Raw genomic sequence first — 23,318 nt, forward strand, 5'->3', positions numbered from 1 at the left:
ACCACTGCATGTAGTGTGAGGATCTACCGAAGCTTTTGGAATCCTCACCTTACAGCCCTCATTCACACACACACACTGAAGCTAACACTAGAATCAGACATATTCACAAAAATCCAAAGCGAAGTCCAAAAAACAGTCCACGATAGCGAATGCCAAACAACGATCCAAGTACGTCACCAAAAATCAGTCGAAAGATGATCAAAAGCGTTGTGAAAAAAGAATTCCAGTCAGGAGGAAGTAACAACAATGTTGATACTACTGGCGACAGAGAGAATCTGATTAGAAAATGGGAATGGTTCCTAGTCCTGCCACCCAGAGCAGGGCGGTAGATCACCTGACCTACCTGTAGCGAGTGCCGCGAAATTTGAATTTCTGTCGGGGACGACGGAGTCGATAGCTATGTATATATCTGACAGGTAAGTTGAATGTATGAAAACCAGTTTTTATTACACACACAGAGTAGGAGAAGCCGTCGGTGATAAGGCTATCGTAAGAATGTGGGGCAATCACTTCCAAACTATCCTGAATAGCATAAACGATCAAAACTCCCGAAGGGATGTAGATAACCTCCTTACTGATATCATTCAATTTCATTTCACATCACATGATGCCAAGTAACATTAGCAATGCCAAAACAACCTACCTAATAATAAATCACCCGACGCAATGGTCTTCCTACAGGAGCTTTCAAATTCTGCCACCCAATAACTTCCCTATTCAATGCGTGCATAATTCACTAGTTTTTTCCAGACTCCCTATCTTAGTTCACTTAATACCATTAATCAAAAACAAGCTAAAGGATGCAGCTGACCCTGGCAATTACTGACCGATTGCTATCACTACAATTGCGCTGAAGATATGCGAGTCAGTTCTTCTAGTGAAACTTCTCCCCCTTTCTACACACCACTGATAACCAGTTCTGATTTAAAGCAAGCCATTCAACCGACATCTGCATCTACATCCTGACAGAATTGCTGAACCATTACCTATCATCAGCCTCTCCTGTTTTCCTAAGTTTTGTGGATGTGAGAAAAGCATTTGACAGAGTAAATATTTAATCTACCTGAAGCTGCAAAAAAGAGGCACACCTCTATACCTGGCATTTTATATTGCTGGTTCTCCACACAGCAATTCTGTCTCATATGGGGTGATGTATTGTTGTACACCTTCGGCTCCCAAACAGGCTTCGGCGAGGGAGCATTCTCTCTTAACACCCTTATAAGCTTAATACGTATTCTGATACCCTCAACATCAAACTGAACTCACTCCCAATCTGATGCACTATAAAGGAAACAACAATAAACAACCTCTGTTACACCGATGATATGTCTGACTTCCACATCAGTGTAAGGTCTCCAGCAACTCATTGACACTTTCCACCAATATGCAGGGGAATCTGATGTCCTATACAGTAGGGCCTCGATAATCGCGGGGGATAGGGCCCAGAACCCCCCGTGATAAGTAAATACCGGTGTTATCCTGGTACCCCCCTAAAAATTGCTTTAAACTGCCTACTTTAATAATTAACCCACCCAAGACCACTATTTCAGTGTTTATAACTGCCTACTTCAGTTCAAGCACCAAATATGTCTTCAACTATCACCTTAAACTAAATTCAAGATAGTTTCAAAGTTATTCTTTCCTATCTTCAATTTCCCCTTCATCAGATCAGCAAACAAAAGTATATTACCTGACAATTCCTTTCTATTTTCATGATTTGGCTGCTGCACCAAACTAAAAGTACATAGTATATCTATTTTGTGAATGAACATATTTATGATAAAAAAAAAACATGATTCACTGTAAAGATTACAGCACCCAACTATAATATTAATGTATAAACAGCAAAATTCAGAAATAAAATCTATTTTGTCTTTTTTGTTTACGTTTAGAATCAGCTGATGGATGTTTATTACCGAAAGAATTATTTTGGAAAACAATTAGTTGCTAAAAGAAACGAATTTATTAATGGAATTATTATTATTTTTAACTTTGTACATAATAAGTTTTATAATATGATACAGCAATTCAATTTCTATTTCATTGAGAGAAGAGAGGGAGAGAGAGAGAAGAGAAGAGAGAGGAGAGAGAGAGAGAGAGAGAGAGAGCGAGAGAGAGAGAGAGAGAGAGAGCAGCTTGGGATGAGAGTAAACTGTTGAATAGCTTGAGAGAGCAAGCTTGGGATGAGAGTAAACTGTTGAATAGCTTTAGAGAGCAGCTTAGACGAGAATACTGTTACTAGCTGAGAATAACATAATGAAATTTGTATTTTAAATATTTTTATGGTGATAAGAAATGAAACATGGATAGTGATAAGATTCTTTTGTATACTGTTATAATGTGATAATCATTGAGTCAACTATAAAAGTTGTATTGAAGCACAGTTTTGTAAATCACAGAATAATAGATCAGTATTATAGTTTTTTTTCTGTGTGAGAGAGAGAGAGAGAGAGAGAGAGATTTTGCTATTTACATTCATAGTATTTGAAAATTTGTAAATGAGTGTATCCTAAAAATGCATTTAGTCATGAAAAGAAGAAGAAAACACAGTAATAGTTGGAATCTTGCTCGTACCACCACTAGGTTTGGTGACGTCACGGTGGTCATAGGTATTTTTTTCGTGAATGAATATACATTTATAATAAAAAAAAAAGTTACTGTACTGCTTAGAGTACCATACTGGAATATTAATGTAATCACATCAAAATAAAGTAATCATTGCATGCTGTAAACATGTAAAGTGTATTTTTGTCTTTTAAAAAATGCATTCCCCAAGGAATTATTCCTTGAAGAGGCTTTTTATTATGAAGATATGCCAATAATATATAAGATATGCATTTTATTATGAATATATGACAATGATATAGAAGGTAAAAATGGTTTTATTACGTTTATGCTTCGTTGCCGATCACAAACAACAATACGATAATCTATGACAATTATCGTTTGTATGACTGCAGTGTTCAGAGAAGTTGATTACGTTATACCAACACAATATTTAAGTTCGAATTGAAAATTGATGTTTTCCTAAATGTTATTACTACTGTAATTACACTACTACTATTAACATTTCTAAAAGGTTAAGAATGACAAAGGTGCTGTTAAGTGTAACTCAATGTTTACATTTCTGCTGGCCGCTCAACTACAAGTTGATGTCAAATGATGTGGAATTATCCATGAATAGGTTATATATTATGTGGATATGCCAATAATATATAAGGTGAGAATGGTTTTATTACCTTTATTGTCAGTTAATATCATAATGTGAATCTGTTTATACATTTGCTGGTTATCGGAACCTGACGAGGCTTAGCCTACAACGGACAACCCCTTGATGCTGCGATTCATGCCAGTGATATAGTAGATTGAGAAGTGGTCCAAGGAAAAACCCGTGATTAACTGAATCCGTGATTGCTGATCCGCGACTAAGCGAGGCCCCACTGTACAACAAAACCAAGACCCGGTGCATGTCGCTGCTCCCGAGATCGCTTAAGCATATATTGCAGAACCACAAATTTTCCTCAGAAATCATCAGATGGAATTTGTGCATGAATTTTTGTATTTGGGTCACATTATCATGGACAACCTAAAAGATTCAACAGACAGTGAACAGAGGCGTCATAAACTATGTTCAACTGGCAACTTGATTGTAAGGAGGTTTGCCTTCTGTCAATGAGACATGAAATTGCTGCTATTCCGCTCATACTACTAATATACGTATTTGGGTTTTCCATTTGGATAAACTATACCCGAGAAACCATGAGACGTATCACTGTTGTTCACAATAACATTCTGAAACACCTCACAAACACTCCTCGCTACCACTCTGCCACACAGATGTTCACAGAAATCTGCCTGGATAATTTAAAAATCGCTGTAAGGCGAACAATGTGTAGAATGATTGCCCGACTGAGAAACAGCGCAATTCGCTCATACAAAGCATACTAAGCAGTAAGACAAGATCTAAATTGTGGGAAACAGGAAAATGAGGCATTTGTTCCCTAAATGACTTAATCTCTATTTTTGCAAAGTGTCATATACAAAAATCTGTTGTTATAATTACATTTCTACAAATATTGTTATTCTTGGTTTTTTCTTCTTTTCATTATTACTGTGAATATCAGTAGTATAGTTTTGCTACTTTCAATATTTGTATTTAGCCTTCTGGCTGTTTTTCTTAATTTTGAAACTGGTAGAGTAGGCTTGAGGTAATGGATGATATATGTTGTGTTTACATTATGCATCAATTCAGGAGTCATTGATTATACTATATTTCAATTATGTATGTATTTTTAAAACATGCAGTATAATAGTATTGAGAACTACGTAGTTTGGATGTTAGAAAGGCAAGAAGAAAATAAAAAGAGATACATGCAACATACAAAATTTAATATTTTTCCCATTTTTTGAAAATTATGAACTTGCAAGAGAACTTCACAAGAGCAGCATCTGACATTGGAAGTTCATAAAGTATGCAATGCATACCACCATCTACAGACAAAAATGCATACTAAACATTTCCAATGGGGAGAGGAAATACAGAAAATGGGAATTCATTAAAGAACAAGTTAAACTGGGAAGATCAAAATAAGTAGGAATATTTTACAAGTATGAACAAGAATTCTCATGATTATAAGAAGAATACATTAAGAATACATGGTAGTAATCACAAAAATACTCTGGATAATCAAGGAGGGGTAAAGGAATAGATTCTTCTTCTTGTAGTCATGTTCTTACAAGGTTGAATATGGGCACAGAGAACAATTTTAACTTACAGGTGGCCAAAGGGAGCACTCAGATTTACAACCCTGTCTGTTCATATCTCTTAAATATTCATAACGTGAATATTTGTAAGTAGTATGGTCCATCATATCAGCCAGCCTAACTAAAATCACATCCAAATAATTATATGTTATACCTCTCAAACAGTAGTAAGTGATGCTAGAGTGGCATCTCCATGTTCCTACACAAAGATTGGTAGAAAGCTAAAAACTGCACCACTTGGAGATTGCAAGTGATACCCCAGGCTGTCCTGAATTTAAAATATCACCTAAACATGTTTTTCATCAACATAAAATACAAGTTACTTATTCACTCTCAATTTCTTTAGTCTACAAAAGAAAAATTCTGATTCATAAAAATCCACCAAGCATAAAGGAACTCAGATTTTCTGAAAAAATGCTAAGGTTAAGGCCAGACTGACTGGAGGTATGTTGTCTAATTAGAAGATTTTGCATACCTCATACACTTTAAATATAAAATTAACATTTAACAATTCTGAGTAGGCCCTTGTGATAACCTGGCAAAAACAAAATACTAGATGGTACTCTTTTAAAAGTTTCATCCTATGGCCAATGTGAAACATAAGGCTTGAAAATGATAAATGAAATTCCTCAGCACTTTGTTGTTAAAGTCTAAATGCCCTGACTGGATAAGGTCATCACAAACTGAGAAGTCACATTCAGTGCAGGAGCAGCAAAGGGGTTGACTATCATGTCTAGGGTGCTGGAAGACTGAATTTCAGCAACAAAATTCAGGGCAACGGAATGTATGATATATGATCAGTTCTTCAATTGGATCACACCCCAGACAAGGAATGGATCACACCGACAAGATTCAAGGAGGTTCAAATATGAATTATTTAAGTCCTAAATTATTTACAGAAGACACATCCAAGTTCACTAGGAGGTTTTGGTAAGCTTTTGATAAAACTAGATCCCAGAATGGAAGCTACACACAAGATCTTGGGGCTGACTGGATAAAATGTCTAACTATATTGAGAACAGAACCAAATTCATACAATGACAGATGAAGAGACAAGAAAAGCCATTCAGAAACCCTTAATTACTGATAAGAACAATTTCTTCTGTACATGGAAAAAGATAAAATGATGGAAACTACAGGAATAGGGGTGCTGAATGCAGGAGTATCCTTTTGTGCCATACCAGCTACTGAACTTGGCACTTTCCCTGTGTGAAAACTGTAGCAGCTACAATATCTAAAATACCTTTCTCTTTGATTCTTCATTGATGTGATGATAAAGTGCTTCCAGCCCATTGTGGAATCTGAAAATTGGTCGCTTCTTCCCAGTGTTTGTCACTGTAAGCAGCTTACAAGCTTTTGCCCCACCAGGCTGAAGGGGTGAAAGGTGCATACGTACATCAAGACTGTTCCATGACAGCATCAATGCATCTGTTCTAACTGGAATCAGCAATAAACAGATACTTTTTTTTATGGATGCTGTGAAAAAATTGAGTGGCATTCCCATAACTTCCAAAGCTCCTTGAAATGTCAATGTTCATCAACCACTGATATTAGGACTTGGAGTCTTCTGCTAATACATTATGCTCCCTTTGTTCACATGAACATTTTGCCAGCCAACCAGCACAGCATCTTTTGAATGGGTGCCTACTTGGTTTTCAAATAAGCAATGATAGTTGTGTTGTCAGACATGACCCCATCTTTTCTTCCTTCAAGGGACATAAAAAATGCTTGGAGCCCTATAAAAACTGCACAATGTTCTAAAATGCTGATGCAGAGCTGCTTAAATATCTAGATGAACACACCAGTCAAGTTGACACAGAAAACATCATTACTTCTGAATTTAGAGGGACCAATGAAATCCTAGGTCACAATCAGTCTTGTGCTGCCCCCCAACAAAGGTCCAGCAGTAAGTCCAGTTACAGAGATTGGAGAACCCACAGGTACTCAAGCTTCCAAGCATTGATGAATTGGAACTGGAGAAAGTAAATCCTGGAGTACTGAGAGGCATCAAACTTCCTAGAATACAAGGTATGCATACAAATCTCACCAAGACTTAGCTGTCAGCTAGGGGCATCTGCAAAACTGCTGGATGGTCGTTATCAATCTCTCAGTCTTGTCTCTGGATGGTTAACAAGTTCTCTATATCTATCATCCCATCTTTTTCAGTAATAAAGGCAAGTCAAGGGTTTTCATTCATATACATCTATAAATATTAATACATAATACGTAGTACCTTACCTTATTCAAACGACTAAAACAGACTATGAGGGCATACTCTTGGTTAGCATGAACTTTATTCCATCTCTTAGATGAGGTGCTGTTCTCTGAAAGTAAAGGCATACAATATTATATTTTATTTTTCTATTCCATACATACAAATGCCTTAATGCTTATAAGTTTATTACATGTAAATTATTTACCAAAACTGAGCCCTGTCAAAAAGTTTGGTTCTTTGAAGGTACATCTGTAAGGCTCTAAATGGAAAAGGAAAAACATCATCAATGCCCATAAGTGACACAGGGGTAAAAGATGCTGTGTTACAATCACCAATAGTTTTTGCAAGCTCTATGTAAAAGACGACCTATTATAATATGTACTCTCCAGTTGCAGTAGAGGTCATGCTCAGCTACAGTACAGCCACAAAATCTCCCAATTTTGTCAAAGATGAGAATGTAGCAAATCTACTGTAATGGTATGACACCGCTAACTTTCAAGGAGAGTACAACTGATCCCCTCATGCCCCTGGAGTCTGTTCCATAAATGCCTCCACAAAGGGCTCGGGAAACCATTTACTACTGGATTTTCAGGCAACACACATATGGCTCCCTGAGACAAAGGCTATCAATTAAAATAATTTTGAATCGTAAAAATTTTTCTCAAGTCACAGAAGTTTTTGAGCAGCATGTATAAAAAATCATTGTGCAAGTAATTTTTTCTCAAGTCACAGAAGTTTTTGAGCAGCACATATAAAAAATCATTGTGTGAGTAATGTCTGACATCACAATGTTGGTTGGTTATTTAAGACAACATATGCCAACAAAGTCAGATATTTTCATTTGGAATGAGGACAGTTTTTGCCCATGGAACTGTAATGCATTTTACTAACAGCTTTAGCAGGGAATTTAAAGTTGTTTATACGCGAACAAACCTTTGGTCTTAACAATAGGATAATTTCTAGCACCAAGCTGGATACGGGTATAAAACAGATGAAAGCAACGAATCTTGTGATATCTGGCAACGCATGCATAGATCGGATGAGGTTTGTAGCTATGAAAAATACAAATTGTCTTAAAAAATTTGTCATTTTTGCTCTAAGGGGTCTCACTACCTCAGCATATGCAACAGTGGTAACTATGGGACAGATTCCCAAAGTTGCTTAGATAACCACCAGTAGTAACAAGACACAGTGCACTACTTACGACTACCAGACCAACAGGCTTAACCCTTAGTGGACAGGGTAAAAAAAATCAATATGCAGCTCCTCAGGCCGGGTAAACTTTGAGGTCAGCCAATTTATGAAAAAAAAATCAGTGGAAAGAGGAAGATATGCAAATGCACATGGTGAAAGAAAAAAATTCTAAAAAATTTTCCCTACCTTCCACAAGAAGATGAAAATGACTTTACAACCTGTGAGGGTAATTGGTTGTTTGTATGAAGCAATTTTTTTAGGGCTCTTTTGGTGGGTTGTTACCTCGTTACCTGTGCAAAGTTTTCTTTGCTTAGGAGTTTACCTCAGTCTCAGTGACTCTGAGTTAGTCAGGTCCAGGGCAGCAGCAAGTCTAGTTCAGAGTGGCAGCAGAGAATATCAGTATTTTGGCAGCAGAGCAGCAGGGAGTCTGTTACGGTGTCGAAATATCCTGGCCAAGGGTCAACACAATGTTACGGCCTCTGAGGGAGATCCGCTTCAGGTTCGATATGAAATAATAATAAAAAAAAATATTTCAACACCAACAGTTGAAACTGGGGATACGAATATAGAAAGAAACACTAACACAGCAAAGGTTTATTTACAAGCTTACGAACAAAGGTAAATGCAGAATGATATCTCCTATTTACATAAAAAGACAGAATCTTACACTGCATGAACTGGGGAACAGTGAGGCAATTCAAATACTTGCTAGTCAATTTGGTAATTCAAAGCGATGCCTTCTCCAAAAGTAGAGCGGCAATTGCAGATGTCCCTTGACTCCGTATTGCAGAAACTAGTCTACTTGAAAGGCAGGAACTACCCAAAACCTCTAGCAGGATCTTTTCTTCTATGAAGTCTGCTCGACGTCAAGATAACACGAGATAATTCATCCACTCCTGAAGACGACTAGACCAATATCCAACCAACTCTCGAACAACTCTTCTGATCCTTTGTTGGTTCCTTTTTCTCGTATCTCACGGATGATCTCTGCTGCTGCTGATCTCTCACTGATAATCTGATCTGTGGCTCTTACTGAGGATATCTCTCTGTGACTAACTGGACTCTCTCTTTTACGATCTCTCTATATCTCCTCCTCCTCCTGCTACTTCGTCCATCGTATTTATACGGCATTCTGGGGGCAGAGCCTACGGCGAGCGTCACAGACTCGCGAGATTTCCAGAAGTTCTTAGATGAATCTAGACGAAGTATTGCATCAGAAATCGCGGCGTTTCTCATGTCACATTGGCGCGTTTTTGCGCTCCACAACACGCACGACGATTCCAGAACAGCCGCGAGAAAAAGGCGCCTCCAACACGGGCGGAAAACCTCCTTACTGCCGAACTTCTCGAAAATGCGTTCTCCTTTCCTTTATCTTTCTTTGCTAGGAAGCAATTACCATCACAGAGTCATGGTATTACCTACCTGCTGGCTTCGGTGGGAGGCGGACCTCCTTGTTGTTAGTGTGATATTTTCCCTGATGGCAGCATGAGGATGTTTCAATGATCAAACCATAGTCATTTGTGTGAGGATTTGTTCCTTCAGCAGCAAACGGCTGTCTCGATGACTCAATTCGGGGGTCATATGTGTTTGTGGATGTGTCCCCATTTTGCACTAAGTGGCTGTCTTGATACCTCGATCAAGTTCGTCTGTTTGTCTGCATCCTCATTGACAGTTGTGACTGTCTTGACAACTCTTCAGGTTTATCTGTTTTTGTGGTGTGTTTCTTGTTTCTTTATTTGCTATGCTTAACATTTAATTTACATAATGTATTATTATGCTGCCTGTTTTTACATTCATTGTAATCTTTATTTCACTGCTTTTTCATTACCAGTGTTTGTGTGTATTATGCTGCCTGATTTTGTATATGTATTTATGTATTGTACTCCTTTTGCATTCATGCCTTGGTTCTTTTGTATTTGTGTGTTGTTTTTATTATGTTTGTTTGCATGATGTTTTTACGTTGCATGGAACTAGTGATTATTCAGCAACGGGACCAACGGCTTTACGTGACTTCCGAACCACGTCGAGAGTGAACTTCTATCACCAGAAATACACATCTCTCACTCCTCAATGGAATGGCTGAGAATTGAACCCACAACCACCGAGGTGGGATGTTAATACCATACCAACCACGCCGCTGAGGCGCTGCTTTTATTATGGTTATGCTGCCTATAACCTTGTTTATTGATTTTTTCAAGAATCACTTAATTGGGTTATTACTGTTGCTGTCTTTATTATTAATTCATTATGTATGTTTATTTTGTCATTGGACCTAACTCACTTGTACATTATGTGGATAACTTTGTATAAGTAACCAATTTTAAGGTTATTTTTCTAGTTTTGTTGAGCTCCTTCCTCCTTTCTTTGTCTCCATTGCTGCCAGTCATTCCAGTCTCATTCTTTTTTGGCAGCAAGATCCTTGCAGAACCAGGTGGAGTCCATTACACAACCCCTTGTGGAGAGAAGGGACATCGAAGGCAACCCCAGACTTCAGGGGTTCTCAGGGTTGGTTTGATAAATTTTGTAAACAGACTGGCATCCACTTGGTGGCGCGGCATAGGGAGGCTGCCAGCTCAGACACAAAAACGGCCTTAGCCTTTATTAAGATGTTCGACGAGATGACAATCAAGGAAGGCTACAGTTCTCAGCAAGTCTTCAACTGTGACAAGACAAGTCCTTTATTGGAAAAAAATGCCTTGTCGGAGGTACATCACGGAGGAAGAGAAGAAGCTACCAGGGCATAAGGCTATGAGAGACAGGCTTACTCTTGCACTTAACTCCAACGCCAGTGGGGATTGTCAGGTCAAGACCCTACTTGTGTATCATTCCGAGACTCCTCAAGCCTTCAAGGCCCACAAAGTGCTAAAGGAGAAGCTTCTGGTGATGTGGAGGGCTAATGTGAAAGCCTGGGTAACGAGATTTTTGTTCACCGAGTGGGTATATCTGTGTTTCAGCCCGACAGTGAAGAAATTCTTGGAAGAGGAGCGCCTCCCTCTGAAATGTCTGCTGTTGTTGGACAATGCCCTTGCTCACCCTCCTGGCCTCGAGGAAGATATCCTAGTGGAGTATTCTTTTATCAAGGTTCTTTATCTTCCGCCTAACACCACCCCTCTCCTCCAGCCCATGGACCAGCAAGTGATATCGAACTTCAAGAAGCTGTGTATACAAAACATCTTTTCAAGACATGTTTCGACAACACGGATACCACAAACCCCACCTTGTGTGAATTTTGGAAGGAGCATTTCGATATCGTCATATGCATCCGACTCATGATCAAGCTTGGCAGGAGGTTTCGAGGCAAACCTTGAATTCTTTGTGGAGGAAACTCTGGCCTGATGTTGTATCCGCCAGAGACTTCGAGGGATTCAACGTGGGCGAAGCTGATGCAGATTCAGAAACAGTTGACGATCCTGAAACTGTTTCGCAACCAGATCTTGATGAGATCGTTGCACTCAGCAAGTCCATGGGGCTGGTCGTCGACGAGGACAACATCAATGACCTTCTCGAGGAGCACCAAGAGGAGCTTACGACGGATGACCTGAAGGAGTTGGAGGCCATGAAACATAACGTCGTTCAGGAAGAGTTCTCTAGCAGCGGTGAGGAGGAGGAGGAGGAGGACCCTATGACAACATCAGAAATTAAGGATGTTCTGGCTGCTTTTCATAAAGTGCAATCATTTGTAGAAAAGAGACACCCCGAAAAGGCTTACACAGGTCGTATGCTTGCGCAGTTCGATAACAGTTGCCTGAGTCGTTTCAGGAACATTTTGAAAAGCAGGCAGAAGCAATCTTCCTTGGATACTTATTTTTTAAAGAGGCCTTTAATAGTAAGCAAACAGGAAGGTCCAAGTGATACGAAAAAACAGAAAATTGGAAGTGTTGAAGAAATTGAAATTTCTTAAAAAACGTAAAGTAAAAAAAGTTAAAAAAAAATTTTAAATCAGAAAAAGGCAAAAAGAAGACATTTAATTTTAAGTTTTTCGTAAAGTTAAGTGTTAATGTTTTCTGCCATTTGTTAATGTGTTTTGTAAAGTTTAGTGCTAACGTTTTCTGCCATTTTTTAATGTGTTTCGTAAAGTTAAGCGTTCATGTTTTCTGCCATTTGTCCTCCTCCTCTGTCGCCACTTTCGAACATCGCCTCACTCGAAAGATAAGGTTCCACATTTTACTACATATGTACGTACATGTGCGTGCAGTATTTCTTCTACACTGTACACTAATACACTTTATTTACAGGTCAGTCACAGTTACATTAGGTATTGAATGGTCCAAATTGTTGTATTTCATTGTTTATTGGTCAATTTAGCTTTATTATAAAATTTACTGTGGTGTTTTTGTAGGGCTTGGAACGAATTAGGCAATTTACATGTAAAACGCAGTTCTAGATAAAAAAAAATCAGGTTACTAAGGCCACTTCGGAACAGATTAATTTCGTATCCTGAGGCACTACTGTATTTACATACATGAAAAGGAGAGATTTTAATTTCTTCTGACGTAAAGCATATTAGCTAATGGGAATGTGACGGATAGCAAAATGGTATCTCAAACTGAAATCAGTGTCCATGAAATAGGAGCTTGGTAAGATTCACTGATTATTGAGCAAAATTTAGATATTAACACAATTTTAACGGTAGGATCTTCGAGATAGCAACAATCTTTAATTATCTTGAGCTATGAGACATGATACATATGTGGCTACAAGTATACTTCTTTAGGTATGTCATAGCAGTGGCGGAACTGATTCCTTTTCGGTAAATGGAACAATCATCACTTACCTTTCACTTTCCCCCTCTCATTTGCCATTAGAGCCTTATGATGTAATTTTCCAGTTTATTTTTTTTTTTTTTCAGAAATATGAGGAATCATTTAACCATTTAAGTTGAGATATACTAAAAAGCAAGATACACATCCAAAGACCCAAACAAGACAAAATTTTACCTTTTTTGTAAACTTTCGGATTTTTAAACAGGCCATCTACAGAGATAAAGTTATGGTTTGATGCTTCATCTCTTGCACCTAATACCTCATTTTAACAGTCAGGGTATTCAACAACTTGAATTCTTCCCAATTATGTGAGATTCAGTACTGGACTGTAAGGTCTGTTGATATTCAAAGGTTTTGGAAATTATTATAAACCTTGATAAGAGAAACATTTCTTCTTCATTTGGAAGTTTATCTGGGAAACATATCATGAAAAATGACATCTTTATAATAAAATAAACATTTAACTATACGTACTTATCCAGTAATTATAAAGTTAGGAGTTTCACTTGTTAGTAGTTAAAATCCTGCTAAGTAACAATGCTCCTGTTGTGTTTGTTTTATTCTCTTTTTCTTTTTCTCTTTCTTAACACTCCTCCCACTTTCAGGGCAAGAGAAAGGAACAACTTGGCAAAGAGCTCAAGTATGTTTTGTCGTTCAAAATAAATCCATCCTAGGGGATGGAGGACGGGTTTCGATTATATAATTACTGGGTATGTTTGTATTATTAAAACTATTTTATCAGGAAAATGTCATTTCTAATTATGTAACTTACTAATTATATAGCTACTTCCCACATTGAGGGAAAGTGGGAAGCATGGATAATTCTACCTCAACACTTTTACAAATAGATTGAGAATAGAAAGCTTTACCAACATTAAATAAAATGTTTGTTGATTCCTTACCTGATAAGAGAGTTGTTGCAGGAAAATACTGCCTCTGGTTGTCAATCATCTTATCATGTAAAGTTATAGCAGTAAAGCTATGTAACACAATTACTTTAGTGGGACCTTTGTAGCGAAGGACATTTCCAATGGTTAACAAAGGATCAAAATCATTGCCCCTGCCCATGGCTCAGTATCAAATCACCAGAAAACTGTTCCCTATACCCAAAACAATTTCTAAATAACCACCACCACTCTACCAAAGGATTGGAGGGTACTCTAAGTACGTTGTACCTCCAGACTTCCCATAAAAAACATCATACAGTAGTACCTTGAGATACCAAATTAATCCGTTCCGAGGCGGCCTTCGTATAATGAGTTTTTCGTATCTTGGAACACATTTTACATGTAAAATGGCTAATCCGTTCCAAGCCCTCCAAAACCACCCCATTAAATTTCATAATAAAGCTAAATTGACCTATAAACAATGAAATACTACAACAATTTGGACCATTCAATACCTAAATTAAGAATAAAAATCCAAACCTGTAAATAAAGTGTATAATTAGTGTACAAGAAATATTATTACTGTAACGTAAAATGTCGAAGCTTACCTTTCGAGTGAGGCTATCTCCGAAAGTGGCGGCAGAGGAGGAGGAGGAGGACAAACGGCAGATAACGTACGTGAGTACGTACACTTAACTACGAAAACACATAAAAAATTTAAGGAAAACTATAAAAATAAAATTTACGAAAAACATTAACAAAACTGTAACACTTACTTACAAAAATCTAAAATTACGTAAATGTTTTATTTTTAACTTTTTTTTTTTTTTTACTTTTACGTAGGCTTTTTTTTTTTATTTTTTTTTTTTTTTTATACAGAATTTCAACTTCATCACCACTTTCAACGTTCTGTTTTTCATCACATGGTTCTTCCTTTTTGCTTTCAACTTTCTGTTTTTTATCACCTGGTTTTTCCTTTTTGCTTACTCCTGCTATTGCTGAAGGCCTCTTTAAAAAATAACTATTCAAGGAAGATTGCTTCTGCCTGCTTTTGACAATGTTCCTGAAACGACTCAGGCAAACGTCATCGAACTGCGCAAGCATACGACCTGTGTGAGCCTTTTCGGGGTGTCTTTTTTCTATGAACGATTGCACTTTATGAAAAGCGGCTAAGACCTCCTTAATTTCTGCCGTTGTCATAGGCTCCTCCTCTTCATCGCCGCTGCTGGAGAACTCCTCTTGAACGACGTTATGTTGCATGGCCTCCAACTCCTTCAGGTCATCCGTCGTAAGCTCCTCTTGGTGCTCCTCAAGAAGGTCGTTGATGTCGTCCTCGTCGACGACCAGCCCCATGGACTTGCCGAGTGCAACGATCTCGTCAAGATCTGGTTCCAAAACAGTTTCGGGATCGTCAACTGTTTCGGACTCAGCAGCACCAGCTTCGCCCACGTCGAATCCCTCAAAGTCTCGGTCGGATACGGCATCAGGCCAGAGTTTCCTCCACGAGGAATTCAAGGTTTGCCTCGAAACCTCCTGCCATGCTTGGTCGATGAGTTGGATGCATATGACAATGTCAAAATGCTCCTTCCAAAATTCACGCAAGGTGAGGTTTGTGGTATCGGTGATGTCGAAACATCTTTTGAAAAGATGTTTCGTGTACAGCTTCTTAAAGTTCGCTATCACTTGCTGGTCCATGGGCTGGAGGAGAGGGGTGGTGTTGGGTGGAAGAAAAAGAATCTTAACGAAGGAATACTCCGCTAGGATATCTTCCTCGAGGCCAGGAGGGTGGGGAGGGGCATTGTCCAACACCAGCAGACATTTCAGGGGGAGGCGCTTCTCTTGCAAAAAACTCTTCACAGTCGGGCCAAAACACAGATTTACCCACTCGGTGAACAAAAGCCTCGTTTCCCAGGCTTTTGCATTAGCCCTCCACATCACTGGAAGCTTCTCCTTCAACACTTTGTGGGCCTTGAAGGCTCGAGGAGTCTCGGAGTGATACACCAGTAGGGGCTTCACCTTGCAATCCCCACTGGCGTTCGAACAAAGTGCGAGCATAAGCCTGTCTTTCATAGGCTTATGCCCAGGTAGCTTCTTCTCTTCCTCCGTGATGTATGTCCGACGAGGCATTTTTTTCCAAAAAAGGCCAGTCTCATCACAGTTGAAAACCTGCTGAGAACTGTAGCCTTCCTTGGTCATCATCTCGTCGAAAGTCTTCTTAAATGCTTCGGCCGCTTTCGTGTCCGAGCTGGCAGCCTCCCCATGACGCACCACCGAATGGATGCCAGTCCATTTACGGAATTTCTCGAACCAGCCATGCGAAGCCTTGAACTCTGGGGTTTGCGTTGAAGTCCCTTCCCCTCCCTCGTCTTCCGCCTGTGCAATCAAATCGCTGAAAATAGTACTGGCCTTGTGAGCGATTGCCGTCTCCGTTACTGTATCGCCAGCGATTTCTTTGTCTTTTATCCAGACGAGAAGCAGCCGTTCCATCTCTTCGTGCACATGGCTCCTCTTGCTGGACAAAATAGTGATGCCCTTCGATGGTGTAGTTGCTTTGATAGCATCCTTCTGTTTAAGGATGGTGCCTATTGTCGACGGATTACGGCCGTATTCCTTTGCGATCACACTCAATCGCATACCAGCTTCGTACTTCTTTATGATCTCCATCTTTGTCTCCAGAGACAGCATGCGCTTCTTTCCATGAATTTCAACTTTCTTGGGACCCATGACTACGTTAATTTACGTAAAGTTACACAAATACGTAATAATACAGTCTTCGCACAACACGATAATATGTACTGCAACGAAATCACTAACGAATTTACGTTACTAAACGAAATCGTTGGAGCGAACGAATGCCGAATGCGTACGGTAAAGTTTCGGGTGCGAAGTGGCCGAGCTAAGGCACGCCAACACGTACGTATAGAAGATGCATGATGGGAGGGATGCTGTCCAATCAGAGAGAAGGATCTCATGGCTTGGCTAGCCTCAGGAACCAATGGGAGAGCAGGAGGATGGTGGCAAGTCTACGATAACTAAGATGGCGGCGTGCGGCGCGAGTTGCAAAATTGTTATGGGGCGAATCTCGTTCTTTCAGAAACCTTTCGTATCTTGAAAACTTTTCGTATGTAGAGCAGTAAAATTTTTCGTCTTTGCTTTCGTAACTTGGATTTTTCGTAAGTTGAGCCTTTCGTATCTCGAGGTACTACTGTACCTTGTACCAAGAAGAATAAGGGTTTAGGAAGGGTTGCTTCCTATATTTCCTTTCCCAACACCACACCAGCCTCAAGAAAAGGACCCAGGGTACTGCAGTCTCCATACATGGGCTCAACATTGTGGAGATAATGCGATGCAACCACTGATTATTTGCATTTCCAAAATGTTGAATTAATAATAGTTGAGAGATAAATTTCTCTTAAAAGCTAACAAAGTGTCTATTGCTCTAATTTCATGACCTTTGGCCTTGCACAGCAGAAATACACCTTTCTGAACTGAAGAGTGCACTTCTTGGATGACGTCCCTTAAGAAGAATGTCTTCGAAAACGGTCTCAATGGGTTTTTAACTGAGCATCAAAGACCACCAAAACCTACCCTAGTGTCTTTTGTTCTGTGAAGGTAATACTTTAAGGACCTTAGGGGCACAGGGTCCTTTCCACATCATCTTTTTCCAGGACTTCTGTGAAACTCGATATAAAAAAAGAACAAGGCCACAGATTAGAGGGGGACTCGTTCTTAGCTAAAGAAAAAAAAAAAAAAGGGGGAATAGGAACAAATAGCCTTGCCTTTCAAAAAGCACACTTTCATATCTAGCGCATGAACCTCGCTAATCCTTTTAGCGGTTTCCAAGGACACTAGAAAGAGGGGTTTCATAGTTAAGTCCCTCAGACTAATTTCATGCATAGGCTCATAACATGCCCCAGACAACCACTTCAATGCAATGTCAAGATTCCATGGCACCATTAGAGAATCTTTACACTTGGAGGTATCAAATGATCTACACAATCAGATCTGAAATGTCTGAGTTGGATGACAAATCTAAACCTCCATTTGCTGACCTCAAATGGAGAAAAAAAATCAGCTATTTGCATCACCATGGTTTTAGATGAAGACGTTGGAATTCTTACACTACTCTCCAAAGATTCTCCACTTGTTCTGATAAACGTTGTTTGAGGACTTCCTTCTACACATGGTAATAGCCTCTGAAGCCTCCTTTCTTCCTGAGGAGTTTCTTGACAGTTTGAATCCTGCCAGAGCCAGAGAAGACAGGTTTTTGTAGAATCTCTGGAAGTGTGGTTGTCTGAGTAGCTGCCTCTTTTGAGGAAGCAGCCTCTGGAAGCGCACTAAAAGATCTACGAGATCGGGGAACCATTACTTCAATCGCCAGAAGGGGGCTACTAGAATTAGTCAGACATAGACATTGCTGTGCACAAGGAACTTGTTCAATACTCCCCATATCAAGTTGAATGGTGGGAAAGCATAAGCTTGTTCGACCAGTCCAGAAGAAAAGCATCACTACCCACACCTGTGGGTCTGAAGCTAGCGACCAAAACAGAAGGAGACAATGGTTCCAAGAAGTGACGAACAAGTCTATCATCGGTTTTCCCTGCAGTCTCCAAAGGTCCAGGCAGACCAGCAGATCCAATGTCCATTCTGTCGGAAGGACCTGTTTCCGATGACTTAGCTCGTCTGCTAAATCATTGAGCCTCCCCAGGACAAATCTTGTGACTAAACAAGTATTGTTCTGTTCTGTCCAGAGGAGGAGATCTCTTGCCGCCTCATATAAAGAGAAAGGCCAGGTCCCTCCTTGCTTCTTTACATGCAAGAAAGCGGTCGTGTTGTCTGCACAACCACTATTGTATTGTTCTTTACTTAAGATGCGAAGGACTGAAGATCCAAATGTACTGCCTATAACTCCTTTACATTTATATACAAGGACTTTTGTTCTGAGGACCAAACTCCCAACACTTCGCTCTTCTCTAAAAGAGCTCCCCATCTTAGGTCCGATGCATCTGAAAAGAAGTTCAGGTCGGGGCTCAACTGAGAGACCTGTCACCCGACAGTCTCTTCTCTCAGTTCCAACAAAGAAGGTCCTATTTTATTTCCTGAATTATTGGAAATACATGAGAGTCTGGAAACAACTTCCCAACAAGTCTCCTCTCTCAGTTCCACCAAAGGTCCTCTTTTATTTCTTGAATTATTGGAAATACATGAGAGTCTGGAAACAACCTCCTGTTCCAGCTTGCTTTAAAAAAATACTGCAGGGATCTGGGATGTAGCCTGTCAAGAAAAACAAACTGTTATATCAACAATAGGAACCCCAGCAGACTCAGCCAACTGTTGGCTGAACACTTGTTTAACAAAAGCACCTCTTGAATCTTCTTTAGGCATGATTCTACTCTTTTCAGGGTTAAAAAAAACCCTTAAATTCTGAGAGACTATAATCATTCCCAAATATGTACAGTAGTCACCCCATATTCGTGGGGGATGTGTACCGGACCCCCAGCGAATAGTTAGAATCTGCGAATGGTTGGAAACCCTATAAAAACGCTGAAAGCGGCTATTTTGGTAAGTAAAACTCACTAGAAATTTTTATACCTGGCTTTTTTTTTAATATTTTTATCTCAAAAAGAGCATTTTATGATGAAATTGATAAAAAAAAACAGAAAATTCTGGATATTTCTCATAGAAAAATACTGCGAATAGGCAAATTTCGCGTGGATAATGGGTAGCTATGGTCCAGAGAGAAATCTGCGAATCTGGAGAACGCTAACAAAGGGGGCCCACTGTATTGATCTTCTGACTGAGAATCATCTGATAGTTTTAGGAGTTTACAAAGACTCATAACTCTTGAACTAAGAGGAGAGTCTTTCTAAGGGCCTCCACACACTAACTCTCTGACTGGGCTCCGAGAAGCAAATTGTCTAGATACAAATATATTCGTATCCCCCAAAGATGGAGCCACTTTGCTAGGTGAGCCATCACCCTGGTAAATTACTCATGGCACCGTCGTCAGTCCAAGGCAAAGGTCGCAAAATTGATAACCCCTTTCTAAACCTGAGATACTTCCTTGACTTGGGATGTATGGGAATATGGAAGTAAGTGTCCTGTAGATCTATGGACGTCACCCAATCTCCTGGGCAAATGGACGACAGGACCAATTGGTTTGTTTCCATCCTGAATTTTGTCTTCACAATAAAGACATTCAGAGCACTGACTTCCAGCACGGGCCTCCAGCCCCCCAATGATTTGGGGACTAAGAAAAGTTGGTTGTGAAAACCTGGAGAGTAAAGATACTGAACAGGCTCTATTGCTCCCTTTTCTATAGGAGAGGTTACTTCATCTGCAAGAGCTGAAAACCTCTCTCATCCTCCTGAATAAGCCATCAAGATGACTGGCGTGCTGACCTAAGAGAGGCTTTCTAATGAAGGGGATAATGTAACCTTCTTTAAGAACCTTCACAATCCATGGCTGTGCCCCTGTCTTTTGCCAAACTTCCCAAAACTTGAGAAGTCTGGCACCTACATGTGTGTGGAGAATGTGTCATCACTTGCCAGAGGAACCTTTCATAATCGTTTTCTTGATGGCTCTTGCAGGGAACCTCATACTTCCTCTAGACCTGGAGAGGGATCTCTGTCTGGCCTGAATGGGCTGAACTCAAAGGAAGAGGTTGTCTGGCAATGCCTAAAACCATTGCTTGAAGGAATAAATGTTGCTTGTCCATGGGGGAGTACAACAGAGCTGACCTCTGAGAGGCAGTAACACCTTTAGACGTGTAGGAGCTCCAGAGCTCCCTCTTCTTGAGTGTTCTCTAATTCCTTTGTCAATACATGAGAGAACCCCCATCCAATCTGCCAAATGGTTCTCCAGAAGCAAAGAGCAAGACCTAATCTTGCAGGCCAAAGCAACAACTAACTAGTCTAGAAAGTAAAAGACCTAAAAAACTTTACAGATGCTCTTTAAAAGGTGCGTCAATTCTGAGGCAGAAAATAAAAGCTTCATTGAAGAAAAAGCCAAGCACCTGGCTGAATCCACAAGACCAGAAGTCTCCTTGTGAAGAGGCACAAATACCAAAGGATGGGATTTGAATTGTCAGGGTTTAGTGAAGTTTCACCAGGAAGGGAATCAGGTGGTAAGAATGTAGTTGGCAGTATGGATGAGTCTCTTCGGGAGTTTGGCAGGAGTGTAAATGAGGTAAGTGATTTGGTAGCAGAGTTGTGAGAGATGTTGGGACAAGAGTTGGAAGGGGTAGATGAGATAGTGAATGGGATTTGGGAGGATGGTAGTGAGGGAGATGGTAATGGGAGTCTGACTGGAAGTAGTCTGGGAGAAGTTGATGGCGGTGTAACTGAGAGTGTATGAGGGCCCTCAAACAAGATCCAGGGGCCCTGCGTCCGAGCATCCATGGGTGTTGCGGAAGGGTATTTAGTATGGGTGTTGTGAGTGTAAGGAGACATTGTCAAATGTAACGGAGAAGGAAATATGGAGTTCCATTTGACAACGTCTGAGAGAGAGAGAGAGAGAGAGAGAGAGAGAGAGAGAGAGAGAGAGAGAGAGAGAGAGAGAGAGAGAGAGAGAGAGAGAGAGAGAGAGAGAGAGAGAGAGAGAGAGAGGGTAATTTCTGTATGGATAGTTAATGACTGAATTGGCTGTTGGTGGGTTCTGAGTTGTCTGCTGGTGCTGTGGGAGTTTAGAGTTCTGTGTTTTGAGTAAGTTTTTAGGAAGAGCCTGTGAACATAAGTAGTGTCGGCAGCAGTCTGTTAAGTCTTGAAGGAATTGAAAGTCAGTTGAGTTGTTATTGATTTGTTAAGTTTGATGTTGTTTGCTTTGGAGTTGTTGTGCCTGTGCTGTTGGATTTGTTGTGCTTTTGAGTTCCTGAGGGTTGTATGTGATTGTTATAGTTGAGGGTTGTTGTTGTTGTTGTGTTGTAGCTGTGGTTGTGAGTTGTTGAGGGTTGATGTTAGTGAGCTGTTGGGATTCCTTGGTGTTGTTAGTGGGTGTGTGTGTTGCCTTTTTGTGTTGTTGTTTTTGTGTAAATGATTGTTTGTGCAGTGGTCTTTAGTTGTGGTTGTATTCCTTGTTTGTTGTTGAGTTGTGGTTGTGTTCCTTGTTTGTTGTAGAGTTGTGGGGTTGTGGTCCTGGGTTGTTGGGTTGTGGGGTTGTGGTTCTTTGTTGTTTTGGTGGTCTCAGTGACCTTGACCAGTGGACAGCATAGCATAGCCCGGAGTATCTGGAGTGGTTGGTAAGTACATGTGGTTTTTTTTCTGTGTGTAGGTTTAGGTCAATTGTCCTGCTTGTATTCTGGAGTGTAAAGAGGAAAGAGTCTGAAGGTGGGTTTGGCAGCTGGAGTGATTAGGTTTATGTGGGGGGGATTTGCCACGTTTTTTAAGCTTGTGATCCCGCCACAGTAGCATATGACAGATATCTCCACCTTGAAATCCTAGAAGGCGGAAAACTAAAAGTGGTCCTACCCTGCTCCCTCTTTTCCGCAAGCCAAGCATCAATCTCTTTAAAAGCCTTCTTAGCCGAAGAAGACAGTACCAACTTAGGTAAATTTGAGGGGTTAGAAGAGGGCATATCCATGACAAACGTTGATTCAGGAGACGAAGGAGTGGTCAGTATGAAAAAAGTCAGATGTGTGGCCAGCAGAAACTTCATTAAAGCCTCATACACTGAAGAAGAAGCCTCTTGATCTTCTGTTTCTTCATCCTCTGATGAGACAGGAGCAAGGTCCGTGTCTGCAGTAGCTTGAGGCCTAATTACCTCCACCAAAGTCTGAGTCGACACAGCCTCTGCAGGAGCTTGTGGTGCCAATGCATCTTCCAGCGCCCAAGGAGCCATAACAGTGGGAACTTCGACCATCACTGGTGATAGCTGAACCATTGTAGGCGCTTGTGGCACTGTCATGGGTACTTGCAGAACCACAGGCACTTAAACTGAAGTAGGAGGTTTATTCAGTATAAGCAAAACTGTCCAGCTTCAACCAAATAGGGTCCACTGACACAGCAGCAGAAGCAGCTGCAGGCGCTGAGGACGCCAATAGGGCACTCCTGCACAACAGAAGACTGAGGTGGAACTAAGCAAGCAGGTGCTACCTGCATCCGATGGCACATTCACCAATCGCTCTGTAACTGCAAGGGCACTAAGCAAAGCAGAAACAGCAGCTTGAAGAGGAGCTGAAGAACGACGATGAGTCTTGGGCACTGGAAGAAGGCACTGGACCATGAGCTGCACCAGGAGCACCTCTCTATAAAGGCCTTGACTTGCTCCCCGAGTGCCACTGGCGCCATGGAGAGGAATCATCAGAACTCATAAGTCTGCGCACATCCACTGAGAAACCTTTCCAACAGCTCTGCTGCAACCTGGGATGCAACAACAGGTTGCACTGAGGGGGTAACTACTCATGTGCAGAGGTCACCAACCTCTCTTGGGCTACCAGTTTGACTCCTCCCCTGCACTGGAGAGTATGACAGTGACCTTTGCCTAGGAGAACCGATGGGA

At 40.5% G+C, this 23,318-nt stretch overlaps 1 protein-coding gene across 1 annotated transcript in view; it reads right to left on the bottom strand.

Annotated features, from left to right (window-relative positions):
- LOC135207289 (activating signal cointegrator 1 complex subunit 3-like) overlaps positions 1-23,318 on the bottom strand; it is a 669,776-nt gene that overhangs the window by 65,685 nt on the left and 580,773 nt on the right. The window contains 1 exon segment of the mRNA XM_064238959.1: positions 7,003-7,088. Coding sequence (XP_064095029.1) covers positions 7,003-7,088 — 86 coding nt within the window.

The sequence above is a fragment of the Macrobrachium nipponense genome, chromosome 32, assembly GCF_015104395.2.
Source record: "Macrobrachium nipponense isolate FS-2020 chromosome 32, ASM1510439v2, whole genome shotgun sequence".
Lineage (NCBI taxonomy): Eukaryota > Metazoa > Arthropoda > Malacostraca > Decapoda > Palaemonidae > Macrobrachium > Macrobrachium nipponense.